We start from the raw sequence: 17,639 nt of genomic DNA on the forward strand, positions 1-17,639 counted from the left end.
TGTCATTTCGAACGGATGTTGCTCGCGGATGAGTAAAATTCGGTTCGAATTATTCGACAATTGTAACCAGATGAACAGAGAGCGGAGGAGGAGAGCGGATCGTCCACTTTGAGGGGGTAAAAGCTGTGGGGGGGGAGGCAAATGGCGGGACTGGAACTCGTGGTGGACGAGGTTCAAATGAAATGTCTTCCGAGAGATAGCCGCGCCGCCGGTGAACAGAACAGAATGCATTTTCGCTGGGGGAACGCAATCTGACTCGGAATGTAAATTGTACGGCGCATAAACGTGGCCACCGTTGTATTACACGGAGGGGGAGGGGAGGGATGGTGGAAGGGCTACGGGGAACGTATTTATTTTCACGGATTGCGTCGGATTCCGTTGGTTCAGTGCAAATGCTGGGCGCCGTGTTCCGAGGCGGGCGTTCATTTCGCATTTAAACGTAGTGACAAATCAAATCAAAGCAGCAGTCTCGTTAGTCCGTTTAAACCCTCCTCTAGGCTAGCGTCCCAAGATTACTCTACCCACTACTCTCTCCGCCGCCCCTTTCTTTGTTTCATCTCTCTTTCACTCCCCGTCTATTCACCCTTTGCTTTGATTCGATAGTATAAACAACCGGTTACGTTTTCTTCTTCTTCTTTTTTTTTTTTTTTTTTTTTATCCCTCATAAATTTCCCATGAAACGAATAAAGTATTTTTCTTTTTTTAATTCTTTGCATCGCGGAAAAAATTGATGACCACCATATTCATCCTGTGAACGCGCGTCGTCGTTCATTTCTTCTTACGAAGTCTTATCGTAACCGGTTGAAGAATATTTAATTATATCGCCCATTTATTTTCGTTCGTTTATTTCCTTTCTCTTCGCGCGCACACGCATATTCGAATTCGGAAAGTTTTAGGCCGATTTTAGGCCGAGGCAAAAGATTTTCGCGAAACGGTCGGCTACCTCAAGCACAAGGATTTACATAAGCGAGAAACGAGACGGGAAAATGAAGGTGGCGCTGTGTCGTCGAATCCGCGCCTCCATTGTCCTTCCGTCTGTGTTTCTTTACCTTTCTCTCTCTCTGTCTCACTCTCTATCTCTCTCTTTCTCTCTGTCTTTATACCTTTATATAAGGCGTACGTACATTTACAGATATTTATATATATATATATACATACATACACTCACGTACATATATATATATATATACGCGCGCGCGCGCGAGTAAAAGCGCATAAGTATAAAAATACACACCACCGAAGGGAGCAAAAGACACAAAGTTTAGAATTCGTAAAAAAAAAAAAAAGAAAAAAAAGAAAAAAAACTGGACGGTTCCTCTTTTTCTTTTCCTGCTTGAGCCCGCTGAAGTCGAGCGAAGAGGACCGTTTTCAGAAGGAGATAAAGAGAAGGAAAAAAGAAGAAGAAGATTGTAAATTGAAGCAATAATAGACGCGACCTTTACCGTTAGGAAAACACATTACGAACACACACACACACACACACACACCGAGGTATATTTAGAGACGAGATTTCACGTTTATACAAACTTAAGCGTATTATACATATATATATATATATATACATACATAAATAATATATATATATATATATATTTATTTATTATAATTTATGATGTTAAGTTTGGAAAGATGTTACGTTTTGAATACGAGATAAAGAAAAAAAAAAAAAAGAAAAAAAGAAAAATATACTTGATGCATCAGCAAGAACGTACGTACGTATCCATTACGAAGCATCATCGGAAGGGGATGGATCGAACTCTCGAGTTCTCGAGTATCGGATGTTTCGATCATAAGTAACTGGGCATTTTGTATGTGATTTACGTATAATTTTTAACTATATTTTGTAACTTGTAAGATGAAAGAAATTACTCTCTTCTCACGAATCAAAATTGCGTGCACACACGAAGGCCATTCTTCATTCACAAGAAATGTGAAATAATTTATTTATATAAATCGTGTCCAGCGATTTATGAACGAAGTTGATCGTGCTCCCGCACACGGAAATTGAAAGATTGTCACTCGTCATTTCGCGAAACGATCGCGCGAACTCGATGGTTCGATGGTCGTCATCCATAACACGGCCATGTGCGTTTTATGCCGTCGTGATGCCGCGTCCTCGAAACGCAACGCGTCTACAAATTTAATGGAATATCGAATTCCGACTGATTAAAGTCTCCTCCCGACGCGATGGCTCCTCGAGAGGAAGTTCGCCAAGTTAAATATTCAATTCGCCACGGTAAACCTTCTCCTCGAGCTCTCGCTCGCTCGAAAAATCTGTAGAATTTCGGGAACAGTAATTCCAATCGAGGCAATAATAATAGCCTCTGATACGTGAAACGGGGTCAGGTTATTATTCCTTAAAAAATATTAGATCTAATTGGGGGCCGGAGCAATCTTTCCACCCACTCTTTTGAAAATTAGCTTAAAATATTAAATCAAGGAAGATGGGGTTAAATTGGTTCGGGATCTGTTTAATTATCGGCTCGTTGCGGACGAAATCGAAATATTAAGAAGAGAATAGAATAAGAGTATCGATTATTTTCGAAGTAATTGTTGTTCGAATAATAATTTTACAAGAGTGATGTGGTGAAATTTTGGCAAAAGGATGCGTACAGTTTCGAATATTCCTCGAAAATTGATTTCAAGCTTTCGACAAGTAGTATAAATGATTTTTTATCAGACCGGCGGATCGATCGGCGAGTTAAATTCTCGGGCGATATAACTTCCACATAAAATAAACTCGCATAAAACTTGAAAATCCCCTAACACACAAGTTCCACCGCACTACGAAACGAAATTCAAAAGCAAGAGAGCTGCCAACGGTAAATAATAACCGTATTCCATTGAAGTTTCGCTCAAAGCTTTACCTTTATACAGGGTGCACCAGGTTTTTCCCTGCAAAATGATGCCAGCATATTCCATGTGTAAAAACAAGAAGAAATATCGTATAAACATGGACTCATGAATGTTTTATTAAAAAGTTGTAAGAAATGGATCATTTCCGTAAAAAATTTTTCATTTCATTACGCAAGAATAAACAACTATTTAGAGATTGATCGATTAATTATGCATATTTTCTCTCATAAATATTTACCATTTTTTTTTTCGAAATAAAGAAATGAGAGTTGAAAAAACGCTGAAGTTTTCATAACAGTCAATTTTGATAATAAAAACGAGAAAGTTTTACAAGTAAATTTTACACATTTTATCCTCATTTTTATCTGATTATCAAAAAAAAGTTGACAAATTATAAAAAAGATTTACAATTTATAATTTATTATTAGTGATATTATTAATTAATAGTGAATTATCGTGCAAGAGAAATTGCGCTTTAACGCAATTCCACAACAAAAAAAAACTTGGTACGCCCTGCATACCCATTTGCTCAACAATTCCAAGGATGTACAAATGGGCGAAACGCGATCCGGAAAAGGGTTCAAATAGAATTTACGCCTGGGGCTAGTTCGTGGCGGTCGAATTTGAACAACTCCCTTGATACCAACCCGCTTAATTTACGCCGGGCAATCAAATCGCCCCGATAGCCGGCAGCCAACACAAAGGATCGAAACGGCCCGAGAACAACCCGATGAAATATTCGTGCCACCTGTAAGAACGCGCGTTCCCAAAGCGATGAAATCGGTGAGAGCGCGATCGACGCCCCCTCTCGCGTATTTCTTCGGTACTTTTCGGTGATCGGTCGGCGGACAGCTGTGAAAAATTAATTTTCTCCCAAGCAGCCGATCCCTGACCAGTGAAAACATTCACCTTTGAACCATGTGTACGGTCCCAGTGACCCAGAACCCGCGAATCTCTCGTTCAACCTTCGTCCGACCGTCCATCACTGGGAACTTTCCAAGTTTCGATAGAGAAGTTGGCAATCCAACGGTTGTCACGGCCAAACCGTGAAACTTATTTGCAACGATAGGATCCTCCTCGCAGAGATTTGATTACGAGACGATTTTTCAATTTCCATTTCATTTTTCACACTCGTGGAATAGAGCTCGGAAGTGTCCGGAGTTTTATAATCTGAACGAGGAGATTATAGATGTCTGATAATATTCCGAAGTTTTGACGCGTACGAGAGAATAAAAAGTGCTTGAGGTGAGGTTAAGTTGGAAAATTCGTTGAGTTGAAGAGCGGATTGGCCGGATCAAACTTTTTCGTACGATTTTTACGGAGATTCGACCAATTGTTGTTTGTCAAACATCTGACAATCTCGATAAAACGAATAAAATTCCCAACTGTTGTTAACAGTTTCGAAACCAATTTGAAAAACCATGCGACACGTAGCTTTTATCGTTAGCCCCATTTCGGCTATCCTGCAACGCCCTCCAGATTAATTCAATTCGGATCGAGCGAGCATTCGAGGGCAGAAGGAAACCAGGGTAAGGAAAATGAGCTCGAGAATCCAGCAGAAGGGGAATTTCGAACGAAGGAAATCTAGATTAAAGAGCAATTAGGAAAAAAGGGAAAAAAAACTCCGAACGAAAAGAAAGGGAAATCGAAAATAAAAAGGACGAATGGAAGAAAAACCTAGCCACCGGATCACTCTCTGACAGGCCAAAATATTAGAGTTGGAAGCGTTTCATTGGACCCACTTTCCCGCTCGGTTAGTCAAGATTCCACGGTGGCATTTCGCCCGACTCGTTAGTCATGGTAGTTAGTCATGCTACATGGATCTCGTCCCGAGGAACGAAGAAGAAGGAAGATGAAAAAGAGGGAGACTGCTCGAGCAGCCGCACAGCCGATGGATAGAAACGAAAACGGCTTCCCTCTGTTCCCATTTCCTTCTACGTTCCCGTCAGTATCCCTTTCTATCTTCTTTTTTTTTTTCCTATATCCTTCCCTTTTTTACCCTTTCCGGTTTCGTGTCACAGGGATTTCGATGCGTTCGAGGCGCGCTCCATCGGCGGCTATTTTTGTATGTACATATAGACACAAAAGCTGCGCAACGTCGAATGCACATCACCGTTCCTCAGGCGCGTAAACGTCCGTCTTCAGTGTTGATTGTTTTTTGCTGTTTATATTATTCCCAATTTCTCTTTGTCTTTTTACACTTTGTCTGTCTGTCTGTCTGTCTGTCTGTCTGTTTGTCTGTTTATCTGTCTGTCTGTCTGTCTGTCTATAGTAATATCTCCGCCGGTTTCATAACAACGATGCGAGAAAATACATTTATTAAACGATTTCGTGATTCTTTCGAAAGCAGTGAAAAAAAGCTGCTTCGAATGCTCGACGAGATAGCGTATCGCGATGAAGATGAAGATGATGACGATGATGACGATGATGACGATGATGATGATGATGATGATGATGATGATGATGATGATGACTGAGCGCCATCGCCGCTTGATAACTCGAGTTAGTTTCTCGTTCATTCGAGCCTTCATCGATATTAATGCGGCCAATGAACGATGTTGACGGAGAACGGGACTTCTTGCTGTGTTTGAGAATAATTTCTTGAGTATACTAGTAATGAATTTATTATATTTATTATTCATTTAATTTAAATTTTACCGATTTGGCCAAAAATTATCAAATTTATTTTTTTTAAAGGAAAATTTTTAAAAATTATTATTTTTGAAAAATTAACAATATAAATATTGGAAATCACATTTTTAAAAAATTAAAATTAGATTCGATGAAAATATCTAAAATTTTGGATGAAATCTTTCTCGAATTTCATTCTTATCAAAAAAAGAAATATGCGAATTAGAATGTCACATTTAATAAATTTGAAATAAATATATCATAATATCAATTTATGAAGTATAAAAATATCTCGTGAAATGAAGCAAATTAACACTGATTTATTATACTAATCCTCGGATAACAACGTGAAAGTAATTTATCATGACTATAATAATACCTGTTTATACAATCATGATAATCTTACAGTATTCAAGCAATTTCTTCTCAAACACCAGGATATCTGTCAATCCATCTGCAAACTCATGTATCTGACATTTAATGGAGTTATAGTAACTTGTAGAATAATTAAGATTAGAATTAAGACAATATTAAAAAAAAAAATTTTTTTATTGAGAGTGTACTAGAGAAACGATATTGTTCATACAATTCGTTACATATACTTTGCGTATTTTGCGTGCGTTTATGAAACCGGCTTACGAATGCGTCCACTGTTTGTGCCGTTCTTAACCTTTTCTTCATCTTTCGTCTAATCTGTTGTATCCCGATCGTTTGTCTCCTGATAGAAAGAGAATTGCGAAAATCAAAGAGAAAACCAATGTAACTTGTTTCGTTGTAAATCTATCCCGCTTGTACCTACATATGTGAATTTTTCCTGTAAATATTAGTATAATAGTTTCGTGTATTCATAATTATTCTGTATATACATTTCATTTTTTTCTCTTGCTTTCGTTATTTTCCTATCTTTTTTGTCTTAATTTTCATCTCTTTTTTTTTTATCAATTATAGAGACTAAAATTGAAAAAATCGCAAATTTTTGTATTTTACAGATTTACAGAATTTTTTCATAAAATTATTGAGTATGGAATTGGCCATTTCTGTGAGAATATCGAATTCCGTTAAGATGATAAATCTTTGAATTTAATGTCTTTTTAAAACTTTTTTCTCTTCTTAGACTGAATGTGTATAGCAAAAAATGGCAAATCAAATATAACGAATAAACATGTGATTTTTTGCGATGTTTAATATCTATAATATAAAAATACATCATCGCATGCGTACATATATTAATATTTTTTACAAGCGATCGTATGTAGGATTTTTTCAATTCTGAACTAATGACCATAGAGGAGTTCGGTCAATTTTTGTTATAAAGCTAATATAAACGAATCCTCGTTTTGAGTATTGTTTCATATTTTCTCAAAATTTATATCAAATTTCGTGGAAGAATCTCAAATATACTTATCCAATTATATATATATAATTACATAATTATATATATATATATATATATATATATATATATATATATATATATATATAATTAAAATATATACATACTACTACTATTATAGTAGTACGTATATACATGCATACTCACGGGTAAATATGTATGTACGATTTACTTACATACGCGGAATATTTTAAGTAATCATATAGAAATTTCATACATTGCTAATAAAAATGTTTAAGATATCTAATAAAGTTATATTGTATATTCAGTAACACGTGTGCTATTTATGCTAATATGTAAATGCCTGTTAAGTCCTTTTTATGTTATGCTATTTCTTATTATATTTATGTGCATAGAGTATTATATGAGCTATTAAATTTCGTGTTTTATGCATTCAAATATCTTTATGTTTTTTTCTTGTAATTAAACAAATATTTGCTTATTTTGATTTGGTATTAAATGCTTTAAATAAAAAGTAAGAAAAAAATAAAACAATTTTCAGATCTTATTTTCTTGAAGATTTAAATATTCAAATGCCATTAAATTGCACTCTATTAGTCATATAATTTTTACAGTGCAAATATTTATTATAAAATCTTGTTTTAAAGTACATAACATATTGATGAATTCTTATTCTTTTATTATGTATATGAAGTTCCTAAAGTTTTGTTTTTTCCCGATTTAAATATATATTTAATAAAATTACTTAGCAAATATTTAAAATATTTAAAAATAAATATCTTTAAATTTTAGAATAAAGCAACCAATTCATGAAAAAAATAAATGCATTTTTTGATTAATTTTATTTATATGCTATGTATCAAGAATGAACAATAGTTATTTTATATATTTTAGTTACACAGAATGAGTTATTAATCAATATTATTACTGATAATACTCTTTTTTAAATATAGACAAAGACAATTTTTAGCTTTGATATATTTATTATATTTGTAATTTTAAAATGCCAGAGTATGTGTGTATCGAAGTTTGTAACAATACTGTACATATTGACACATAATTAGTCTATATTTTGTTACATTAAACATTTTTTTTAATTGCATTGAAATTAAAGCACTAGTTTGATAATTCATCATCAAAATATTGCAATTAATGGATTCCTTATAAAATGGCTATATCAAAATAAAACATCACAGATAAAGTTCAAAATCCACTCTTGCAGCATTATAAAATTGATTATTTTGACCTCTTCTTCGTACCCAAGCCCCGCTTTTGAAATAACCTTCCTTTGCCCATGCATGCATTTGTTCACTTGTATGTGGACCATGAATTTCTGCATTTTCATCTTGTGACCATTTTAATTCCCACATTATTTCTTCTTCTTTATGTTCATTTTCAGAATTATCAATTTCATTAACATTACCTAAAAATAAAATAAAGATATATATATATATATAAGCAACAAATAATTTACAATAATATAATATAGTATAATAAAAAATATAATTACTTTCATTTCCATCCAATTTTGCTTTTTCTTTTACATCAAAGTCATCAGCATACATATCTAACTCTGCTTCTTGTTTAGAAGGATGAGCATGTTTTTCTCCTATCTCAACCTATAAAAATTACAATAATAAATATATTAAAAATTTATTATTTTAATTATTATTCTTTTCGTTTTTTATTATTTATTATTCATAAAGCAAATACTTTTTTTTTAATATGTTCATAACTTTCTTGATATATATCCATATTTCCAGTACGAGTTAACAATTCATTTGCCAATTCTGTTAATTTTGTTATACTAATAGAATTTTGATCATCTTCGATTGATTTCTTTTCCTGTTTTCTTTTCCATCTTTCTGCAGTAGTTAATTTCTTTTTTCCTTTCCCTATAAATATATTAATAATGAAAAATATATTCTTTCAAATAAAATTTAATTAATTAAAAATAATTACCAAGCCTGCACAAAGCCTTAGAAACAGTTTCTCCAGGTTGTAAGTATTCCAATATTTGTTTATAAATCTGAGTTGGATTGAACATAATATCTGGACCTTCATCCTCACTATCGCTATCTGCCAGTCCATGAGTTTTACCGCTTTCACTTTTCTTCTTTACACTTGCTGTAGAACTCGGTTTGATCTATCAAGATTATGCCTTAGTAATGTTTTGCATCACTGAGTAAACAAGGCAGGTTTACAGATAATTCTATTTGTCTGCTGTATGAAAACATATTCTGATATTTCAATATGCAAAAGTCCAAGAGCAAAGAAAAATTATAAACATTAAAAGAAAATTACATTTTATTTTAAATTATAGGACATCAGAGATTAATTACTAATAAATTCATATTATATTATAATTAAATAAAAATTAATTTTAGTTATTATTTTAATTTATTAAAATTAAAATTATTTAATTAATAGATATTACAAACCTGCATCCAATCAATGTTGTCTAACCAATTATCTCTAATTTCTTTTTCTTTATTCCAAAGATAATGACCCTGTTTATCAAAATGTCCTTCTTCTAATTCTTCCTTCATGTTGAATGCTGTAAATCCTACATTTGTTTCTGAAGCACTTGGTCCATCTTCTGCACCTAATAATTAAATAAAATAGATGTTCAATATCACATTGAATAGTTTTTTTATATTTTTACATACCTTCAATTTCATCGTCACTCATTATATTATAATTATCTTCGTTAGCATCATCATCTTCTTCATCTGAATCTAATGAATTTTTTACTGGTGATTTACCAATATTATTGTCTTCTAATTCATCAAATTTACGTTTATACATTATTATATTTAATAAGTAACCAATTAATAATAAAAGTTATCTGTTTATTTTAAGTTATTGTAATAATTTATTGTTAAATTTTTTTTAATATATTCTCACACGATCAGTACAATATCTTTTTTAATGTTATTTTATTTCTTCTTATTTAGTTTTCAATTATTATTATATTGTGCTTTTAGATTATTTATAACAAACAAATTTTTAGAAAAACATATTTTAAATAATAAAATTATTTATAAAACTTTCACGTACGTTTAAATTAGGTTAGATTTCGAATAGAGAAAACTGCTATTACAAAGCGTCACCTAGTTGAACTAAACAGTATTAAAATATATATGGCTGAATATATATAATTTGAATATATTATGTTTTTGTATAATAGAATTCAAATATTTCACTTTTTATTAATTCAGTTAAATTAATTTCATAAATTTAAAAAAACATAATGTATCATTAAAAATAAATACAAATTAAAAACTATTTCTAATAGAATATTAAAAAAATTTAAATATGTATTCAAATTATGATAAATAAACATATAAATATAAAATAATTTATATTTCATATTATTATTACATATTTTAATTGAATCATTTATTTAGAAAATTAAAATTATAATTACAAATTAGATATAGAATAGAATATATTTCGTACTTCGTTTGTGGTTATATATCTATATACATATAAGAAATATAGATAAGAAGAGCAATAATTCGAAGGATAGATTAAAAATTATAAAATCAGTGTCATCTCTAAAATGCTGTAAAAACCAATATAGATAAAGAGAGCAAATAATAGGAAAAGGATAAAAACATAAGAATTGATTGGTAATACCATTTCTTGAATACTAAAAATATTTCTTTGAATGAATAAGATAAATTAGTAATTAAGAATCAGTGTCATCTATTTTTAGAAAAATGTCTTTAGTATTCAAAAAAATGGTATTGATTAATTCTTAACCTGTTTTATCAATGTTTTTGAAATAATTTCTAACATTAAGAAAATGGCACTGATTTTCAATTTATATTTTATTTTATTTTGCTTTTAAAAAGATGTCTTTAATACTTGAGAAATATTAATTTTTATTCTATATCTAAAAAATCTATATCTATCTTTTTTGTATTATTTATTTCCGTGATTTATATTAGTTTCATTTAAATATTCTGAAGATGGCTCTGATTCCCATATTTTTATCCTATTCTTGTCCTTTTCTATTTGCTTTTCTTGTCTATGCTTAATGTGCAAAATTTATGTACTGAATTCTGATATTTAAGTAATTTGTTTTCTTTGCCTAAACTATTAAAAAATTTTAATATAATCTATTTGATTTAATTTGACAATTCTAATTACAGTATATATATATATATATATACTTATTTGCTTACTTAGATATATTAATTAATATATAGTGTATATAATTAATATAATTAATATAGATATATTAATTAATATATAATATATAGTAAATAGTGTTCAGCATATATTGATTATTATGAAGTGCAAGTTATTGGTAAGATTTATAAATAAATGCAATTTTTTTTTATATGCGAAATAGCTATAAAAATGTTTTACATTTATTATCTTGATCATATGATTAGAAATATTTATAAAATTTTAGGCGATTAATAAATTTTTATTAATGATATATATTATATAAAATAATTAAGTAAAATGTGTAATAAAAATATGTATTATTATGTACTTAATGTCTATTTTCTTTCACCATTATTAAGAAAACAGTAAGTACAAATTTTTAATACAAATCAAATTAAACTCTTGTTTTTATCAATATATTCATTAATGATTGTTATTGAGTAATGTATATTAATAAATGAGAAATTGTTATATTTTAAATTTGTTTAAAAACACCAAATATAATATTTATCTCAAAATGTTTACAATTTAAATTTTCTAAAAAAGAATTATGTTCATTTTTATATCTATTTATGAAAATTTATGTGATGTAATTATGTGCAATTATAAATTTGAGATAGTTATGAAATAAATAATGTTACTATATAATAAAATAATGTTGCTATATAATAGGTTATTAATATAAATCTTCCAAGCAGGCCAAAGTTATTTTGGGTATACATTGAAGGTTGACTGCCAACTTCAGAAATTCAGATCTACTTCTTCAATTTAATATATAAAAACGATTTTGATTAAATTTATTTAAAAATGGACTCAGATTCTACAGAAATGGTGAAAGAAATCAAAGATAAGGTAATATTACATTGGAATTGTCGAGGTCTTGTGGAATTTCCTGAAGCGATAAGAATCTATGGAAGCCATATTCAAGAAATATATTTAAAATGGAATAAAATTACTACCTTACCTTCATGGATTGTAGAACTTTTTAATGTTACTAATTTGTATGTTTATGGAAATTTGATAAAGGAAGTACCTCCAGAACTTTGTCAAATGAATCAATTAACAGTTCTTGATTTGAGTGCTAATAAATTAGAGCAAATATCCCCTTATATAGGAAATTTAATAAGCTTAAAATCTTTATTACTAAATGAAAATTTTATAGATAAATTACCAAATGGTAAGTTTTTAAAGAAAAATAAAAAAAATTTTAGAAGTTTATATAATTTAATGTAAACTTTTATGTAATTTTTATAGAAATGAATCAAATGCATAATTTAGAAATTTTGTCTATTTCTGGAAATAAATTTGTTGCACTGCCAGAATGGATTGGTTCCTTACCTAAATTAAAAGAATTAAATGCAGATAATAATTACCTTAAAGAACTCCCAAATAGATTAACTTTATCTCCACAGCTGTCAATTATTTCTGTATGTTCTAACAGGTTGTTATATAAATAATCATTGTACTTGTTTAAATTAATTTATTATTAGACTTTTGTTAACATTTTAAATGCTTTCATTTTATGCAGAATGATTTTTATATAGGCTAAGATATTTACCATTAAATGGATTTGTATCTTCTCCTTGCATTAAATTTGATGCAAATATATATTTAAATTATTTATCTTATCCACTTCTTTATCAACTAACATCTCAAGTTCAATATTCATTTATTCAAGATCAAAGAAATATTTTGGCTTATGGGTATGTACATACATATTTTATAGTGTATGATATATATAATTTAAAACAAAAAATAATTATTATAAAAATTTAATGAAATTATTTAAAGCAATTTTTAAACATTTTTTTATTGCCATTGAATTTATAAATATATATATATATATATATATATATGCATAATCACAGATGCTTTGCAACATGTTATGAAAATACTACATTACATACACATATTAAATTAAAAATAAAAATAAATGAAAAGGATACTGACTTTATAATAGAATTACCACGTCAGCTTTTAAAAGTTCATAATATACTTGAAAATACAGTTATTTCTTTATGGGAATTATCTTTGAGAAAAGTTTATACCGAAAGGTATTTACTTACTTTTTTTAGGATTTATATTATTTTTAATATTATAAATATACATTATCTGATATTGAATTTTATTTAAGGTATAAACATACACTTAATATTTCTGTATCACCTATAAGCATAAATGTTCAATATGAACCAATTCAAATAAAAAATTGTCAGAAACTTGATTTTAATGTTTCATGTAACTTATTAATGAATGGTCCAATAAGTATTTGTGTAAATTTTCAATGTCAACAACCAATTTTTACAGAAGCTTGGATTATTATTGGTATGAATTATTATGGAGAAGCTATAACAACAGTTGCATTATGTTGCTGTAAAAGGTAAGATAAATACTATATATAGATCTATGTATAATATCAGACTTAATTTTTCAGATGTGCAGCTGAATTTTCAAAACATTCTAATATGACAATTAGACATACTTGGTACTGCATAAATTAATAATATTATTTAGAAAATAATTCTGTAAATATATTACATTAAAAAAATAAGAATTTAATGTTTTCAAATCAGACTAAAAATCTTTGTATCATTTACAATATTTCTGAGTAATATTTAATATATATAAGTATTAAATCATTTACATATTATTTTATCTTACAATGGCTGGTATTTTAAATTTTTATCACAATATTCATATCACGATGCTATCTTTAAAATAATACATCTCTCTTTATAATTAGTTTAAAATTTTTTTACATATTAAGTAAATTTATTCTTTTTATAAAAAATTTTAACAATTATTTTTTATATAATTCTAAATTTAAGTTACAAGAAAATCTAAAGCTCTATCGCGATCAATATTACATTTTAAAAGTGCAACAGATGCCTTTTCTTCTGGAAACCCTAAATCTCTTAAAATACATAAATTTTCATAATACACTTTGGCTTTTTCTTGATTATATTCTGTAAGGGCAAGAGCTTTTTCAGCATCTTCTCCAGAAATTCCCATTTCTTCTAAAGCTTGAACAGCTAATAAGTATTCTACAATTTTTTTATTATCTTGACCACCTAAATCGCGTATAGCACGAGCAGCTCTCGATAAAGGAAATCCCATATCGCTCAAATGCCGAGCCAATTTTTTATCTTCTTCTGTTAAATCCAATAATAGATTCATAAGAGCAACTTGATTTGTTACCATTACTTTTTCTTGCTTTAATGTGTCATGACTACTAGTGTCAGGATTTCCTAAATTTGGCCAAGACTTCCAATCCTAATATACAAATAATTAATAAATAATTTAAAATTTAAAATCACATATTTAATAATATATATATTTGTATAAGAAAAATATTATTACTTCCATATGAGGTCTTTTTAAATCTCTTTGAAGTTCTTCTACAATTGCAGATACACTACGATGCTTCATATTTTCTTGTTCATTAATTTCATCCTGATCAGTTATTTCATTCTTGACATCATTTTTTTCTTGTATGTGAGATTTTGATTCATCATTAATTGTTAAATCATTTAACAAATTTTCTAATTTTGCTGATGGCATCCATTGAGATGTAGGCTGTAATACCTAAAATATAAAAAAAGGAAATATTAAATCTATTATTTACTGCTTATGTTATGATGTAAGATACTTTATTAACCTGAGCAAGTTCTTCCATTTCATTAATTGTTTTTAATTCCAAATTGTCAAATGGACTGCTTGTATCATTATCAAAATCAGCAAAATCAAGACCATTTACTTTTATATGATTTTGAAGATCATTTGCAGGTGGAGATAAAGGCTGTGGAGTAAGAATTGTTGTTTCAGGCACAGGTGCATTTATAGGCTTTGTAATATCAGGCAAAGGAGGTGGTGGTGGAGGTGAAAATTCATTTTTTTGTTTCTTTCTTTTCTCATCTAATCGTGCATGCCGTGCTTTGCTATTTGCTTGTCTAACATTACGCCATTCTGTCATCTATAAATCAAATTATAGTTAATTTATTTCAATGAATATGGAAGTTTATATTTGAATTAAATATATTCTAATATTTTTTTTATATTAAGATGAATTAATTTACATGCATTGTAAAATATAATTTATTTTCAATTTAATTTATATCTTTTACAAATTAAAGTACTACACAACCTTTTCAAGTACTGATTTTTCCAAATTGAAGTCATAATTTAATTTCGATACGTCTGGTAACTTATTATTATATGCAGCTGGTAAACATATTTTTCTTGGAGGTTTATAAGCTTCTGCAATTTTAACATGAACTCCATCCATATATGATGCAATTAAATCACATTGTGCTGATACCGAGGAACGAGTCATATTTTAATATTTATTATTTAAAAAAAATAATAAATTATCAAAATATATTTCAAGTCACTATGAACTAAACTTGTATCATAACCTCATGTCATTGTATTCCGTTTATATTTATATAATAGAACTACTTCTCATGATTAATACTGTATACTTCTAAAATATACATAGAAAATGACATATTTTTTATTATCAATAACTATTAAGTATATTGCTTTGTATTTGACAGCTTTTGATGATTTAAACTTCTAACCTTTAAAGTAGCCATATTGAATTTTCTAAATAAGTATAATCGATTGAAAAAAGAATCGATAAAGTATAAAAAAATTTAATTTTCCAAAAATAAAGTATATAATTTTAAAACTAAAATATGAAAATCTTTATTTTAATGAAACAATGATTATTTAAAAATTATTTATTTTTATTTATTAATAACAAGTAATAACATCACAATAAATGTCATTTGTTAAATTTAACAATAAAATCAATTCTTATATACTTTCTTAATTTTGAACTGTTATAAATTTTTAATTTTATTTATTATAATATAAATGTATAATCTACAACTATATATATCATATAGATTTTTTAATTTATTTTATACTGTAGATGAACAAAAAAAATAAATGATCTTATTATTCAGTATAATTTTTCATACATATATATATACATACATACATATTTATATAAAATATATATATGTAATATTATATATATATATATATGTAAATTGATTAATTGAGCTAAATAATTTTCCTACATATCTTTATCTTATAATAGATACTCTTTTATTTTTGTCTTCTACTTGATTAGTAGATTGAATTTTAATGTGACCTTTGTGTTTGAAATTATTGTCATCTTTTATATCATTTTGACTAGTTTTTGCATTTAATGCTTTCATATATGCAAGAAAAGATGTCCAAATTAAACTACAACAACTTACATAAACTACACGATTATGTTCTGGGATAAAAAAAAAGTTGACTGTTTGTAAAATAGGCCATACACAAACACCAATCTGAAATATAAATAATAATTAAAATTTTTTTTATTATTTGTAATGACTACATATTTTATATTAATCATATCAATCATAAATACTTACTTTATAAGTAGGCCAAAATTTATGTTTAACTTCTTCAATGCATTCAGTTATTGGTTTCATTTCAAGTAAGTTTATACCAAAAAAGAAGCAGCACATTGCAGTTGGAGTATATGTCACTTGTTCTACTAAAGCCTATAAAATAAATATAATTAACCATTAATATTATGATTGGCATATAGTAATTATTTAGTTAATTTTAATATACTTTGGTAATTGCAGACTTCAGGTCTGATTTTGGCCAAAAATATGAAGAGCACCTTAACCAACAATATAGTGTTGGAGCTACAAAAAACCCACCATATAAACTAAATCTTAAGGCTTGTAAGTAATTTAATTCATCATATCCTGCTAGTTTTTGTTGTATTAAACTTCCTGTCGGCCATATGACAGTATAAGAAGCCATTCCTCTTACAATTGGATATTTTTGCGATACTTCGCGAACTTTTATAAAAATAATACGCATTTTCACAGCGGTCACTGAAATAAACAATTTTAATTATTAATAAATATTATTATTAAACAATTTTAATTATAAATAATTATAAAATCGAAACGATAATTGTGTAAATTAAATGAAACTTTAAACCTGAATAATTAAATAAAAAATTAAAACTACTATTATTTAGAATGTATTTGTGTTAGCATATATACTACATCATTATGCAATTTATGTTCATATTAGTTTGTTCCGAAGAATTTTATAAATTTCATGTTTTCTTTGTCACGGCACGTGACAAATCAATTCATAATGAATGATGCTACGCGCCAAACAAAAGAGTGCGTATAATCAATGTTTCAGAAATAGAGAAGTTGTTTTTTCTATATATATAAATTTAAAAAAATGTAATAAAAATAATTGATAATTAAATTGTCATCAATTATATTATTTAATTTATTTTAAATATATTAACAAGCTATCGAAAATAATATCACTGAAATTTAGAATATAATAATAGTTTCATAAAACATATATGTATAAACTATTTTTTTATTTATTTTTTTCATGCATCATACCTTTCTTTGACAAGATGTCGAAAAGTTGATAATATTACCGCGGTTTATTTGAATGTGACGCGAGGAAACTCGCTGTACCGCGAATTTATGAAAAACAATAGTTCTGTAAGATTGACACATCTGGAAATGATTCACTACTACGGAAACATGCACATACTGGCAATCGTTGA

General features: G+C 28.2%; 4 protein-coding genes across 9 annotated transcripts; 1 reads left to right on the top strand and 3 right to left on the bottom strand.

Moving 5' to 3' along the window:
* Window positions 1-7,804: 7,804 nt before the first annotated feature.
* holn1 (CD2 antigen cytoplasmic tail-binding protein 2 homolog holn1) lies at window positions 7,805-12,445 on the bottom strand. 3 transcript variants are annotated; one of them, XM_086909558.1, is made up of 7 exons: window positions 12,397-12,445; window positions 9,511-9,579; window positions 9,283-9,446; window positions 8,804-8,987; window positions 8,555-8,736; window positions 8,352-8,460; window positions 7,805-8,264 (listed from the first exon to the last, which is right to left on the bottom strand). In XM_086909558.1, exons 2-7 carry the CDS (start codon window positions 9,530-9,532, stop codon window positions 8,032-8,034), a joined length of 894 nt encoding a protein of 297 aa, XP_086765684.1. In that variant the 5' UTR covers window positions 9,533-9,579; window positions 12,397-12,445; the 3' UTR covers window positions 7,805-8,031. The 3 variants fall into 3 exon arrangements, with proteins under 3 accessions (XP_086765684.1, XP_086765683.1, XP_086765682.1); XM_086909557.1 differs by lacking the exon at window positions 12,397-12,445 and adding an exon at window positions 9,902-9,969; XM_086909556.1 differs by lacking the exon at window positions 12,397-12,445 and having other exon boundaries at window positions 9,511-9,978.
* Window positions 10,855-13,683, top strand: LOC100872361 (uncharacterized). Of its 4 annotated transcripts, none has more exons than XM_031920503.2 (7): window positions 10,855-11,159; window positions 11,722-12,200; window positions 12,278-12,464; window positions 12,568-12,726; window positions 12,892-13,077; window positions 13,158-13,403; window positions 13,458-13,683. In XM_031920503.2, exons 2-7 carry the CDS (start codon window positions 11,831-11,833, stop codon window positions 13,522-13,524), a joined length of 1,215 nt encoding a protein of 404 aa, XP_031776363.1. In that variant the 5' UTR covers window positions 10,855-11,159; window positions 11,722-11,830; the 3' UTR covers window positions 13,525-13,683. The 4 variants fall into 4 exon arrangements, with proteins under 4 accessions (XP_031776363.1, XP_031776361.1, XP_086765681.1 ...); XM_031920501.2 differs by having other exon boundaries at window positions 10,902-11,388; XM_031920502.2 differs by having other exon boundaries at window positions 11,151-11,388; window positions 11,719-12,200.
* On the bottom strand, window positions 13,558-15,635 carry LOC100863164 (uncharacterized). Its single transcript, XM_012495146.3, has 4 exons — window positions 15,168-15,635; window positions 14,682-14,996; window positions 14,384-14,608; window positions 13,558-14,296 (listed from the first exon to the last, which is right to left on the bottom strand). Exons 1-4 carry the CDS (start codon window positions 15,354-15,356, stop codon window positions 13,847-13,849), a joined length of 1,179 nt encoding a protein of 392 aa, XP_012350600.2. The 5' UTR covers window positions 15,357-15,635; the 3' UTR covers window positions 13,558-13,846.
* Window positions 15,636-15,750: 115 nt separating this feature from the next.
* LOC100865300 (mpv17-like protein) lies at window positions 15,751-17,612 on the bottom strand. Its single transcript, XM_012495135.3, has 4 exons — window positions 17,470-17,612; window positions 16,661-16,932; window positions 16,456-16,587; window positions 15,751-16,368 (listed from the first exon to the last, which is right to left on the bottom strand). Exons 2-4 carry the CDS (start codon window positions 16,916-16,918, stop codon window positions 16,117-16,119), a joined length of 642 nt encoding a protein of 213 aa, XP_012350589.1. The 5' UTR covers window positions 16,919-16,932; window positions 17,470-17,612; the 3' UTR covers window positions 15,751-16,116.
* Between the last annotated feature and the right edge of the window lie 27 nt (window positions 17,613-17,639).

This window comes from Apis florea, unplaced genomic scaffold (assembly GCF_048593485.1).
Source record: "Apis florea isolate Af1SG1 unplaced genomic scaffold, ASM4859348v1 contig_3158_pilon, whole genome shotgun sequence".
Taxonomy (NCBI): Eukaryota; Metazoa; Arthropoda; class Insecta; order Hymenoptera; family Apidae; genus Apis; species Apis florea.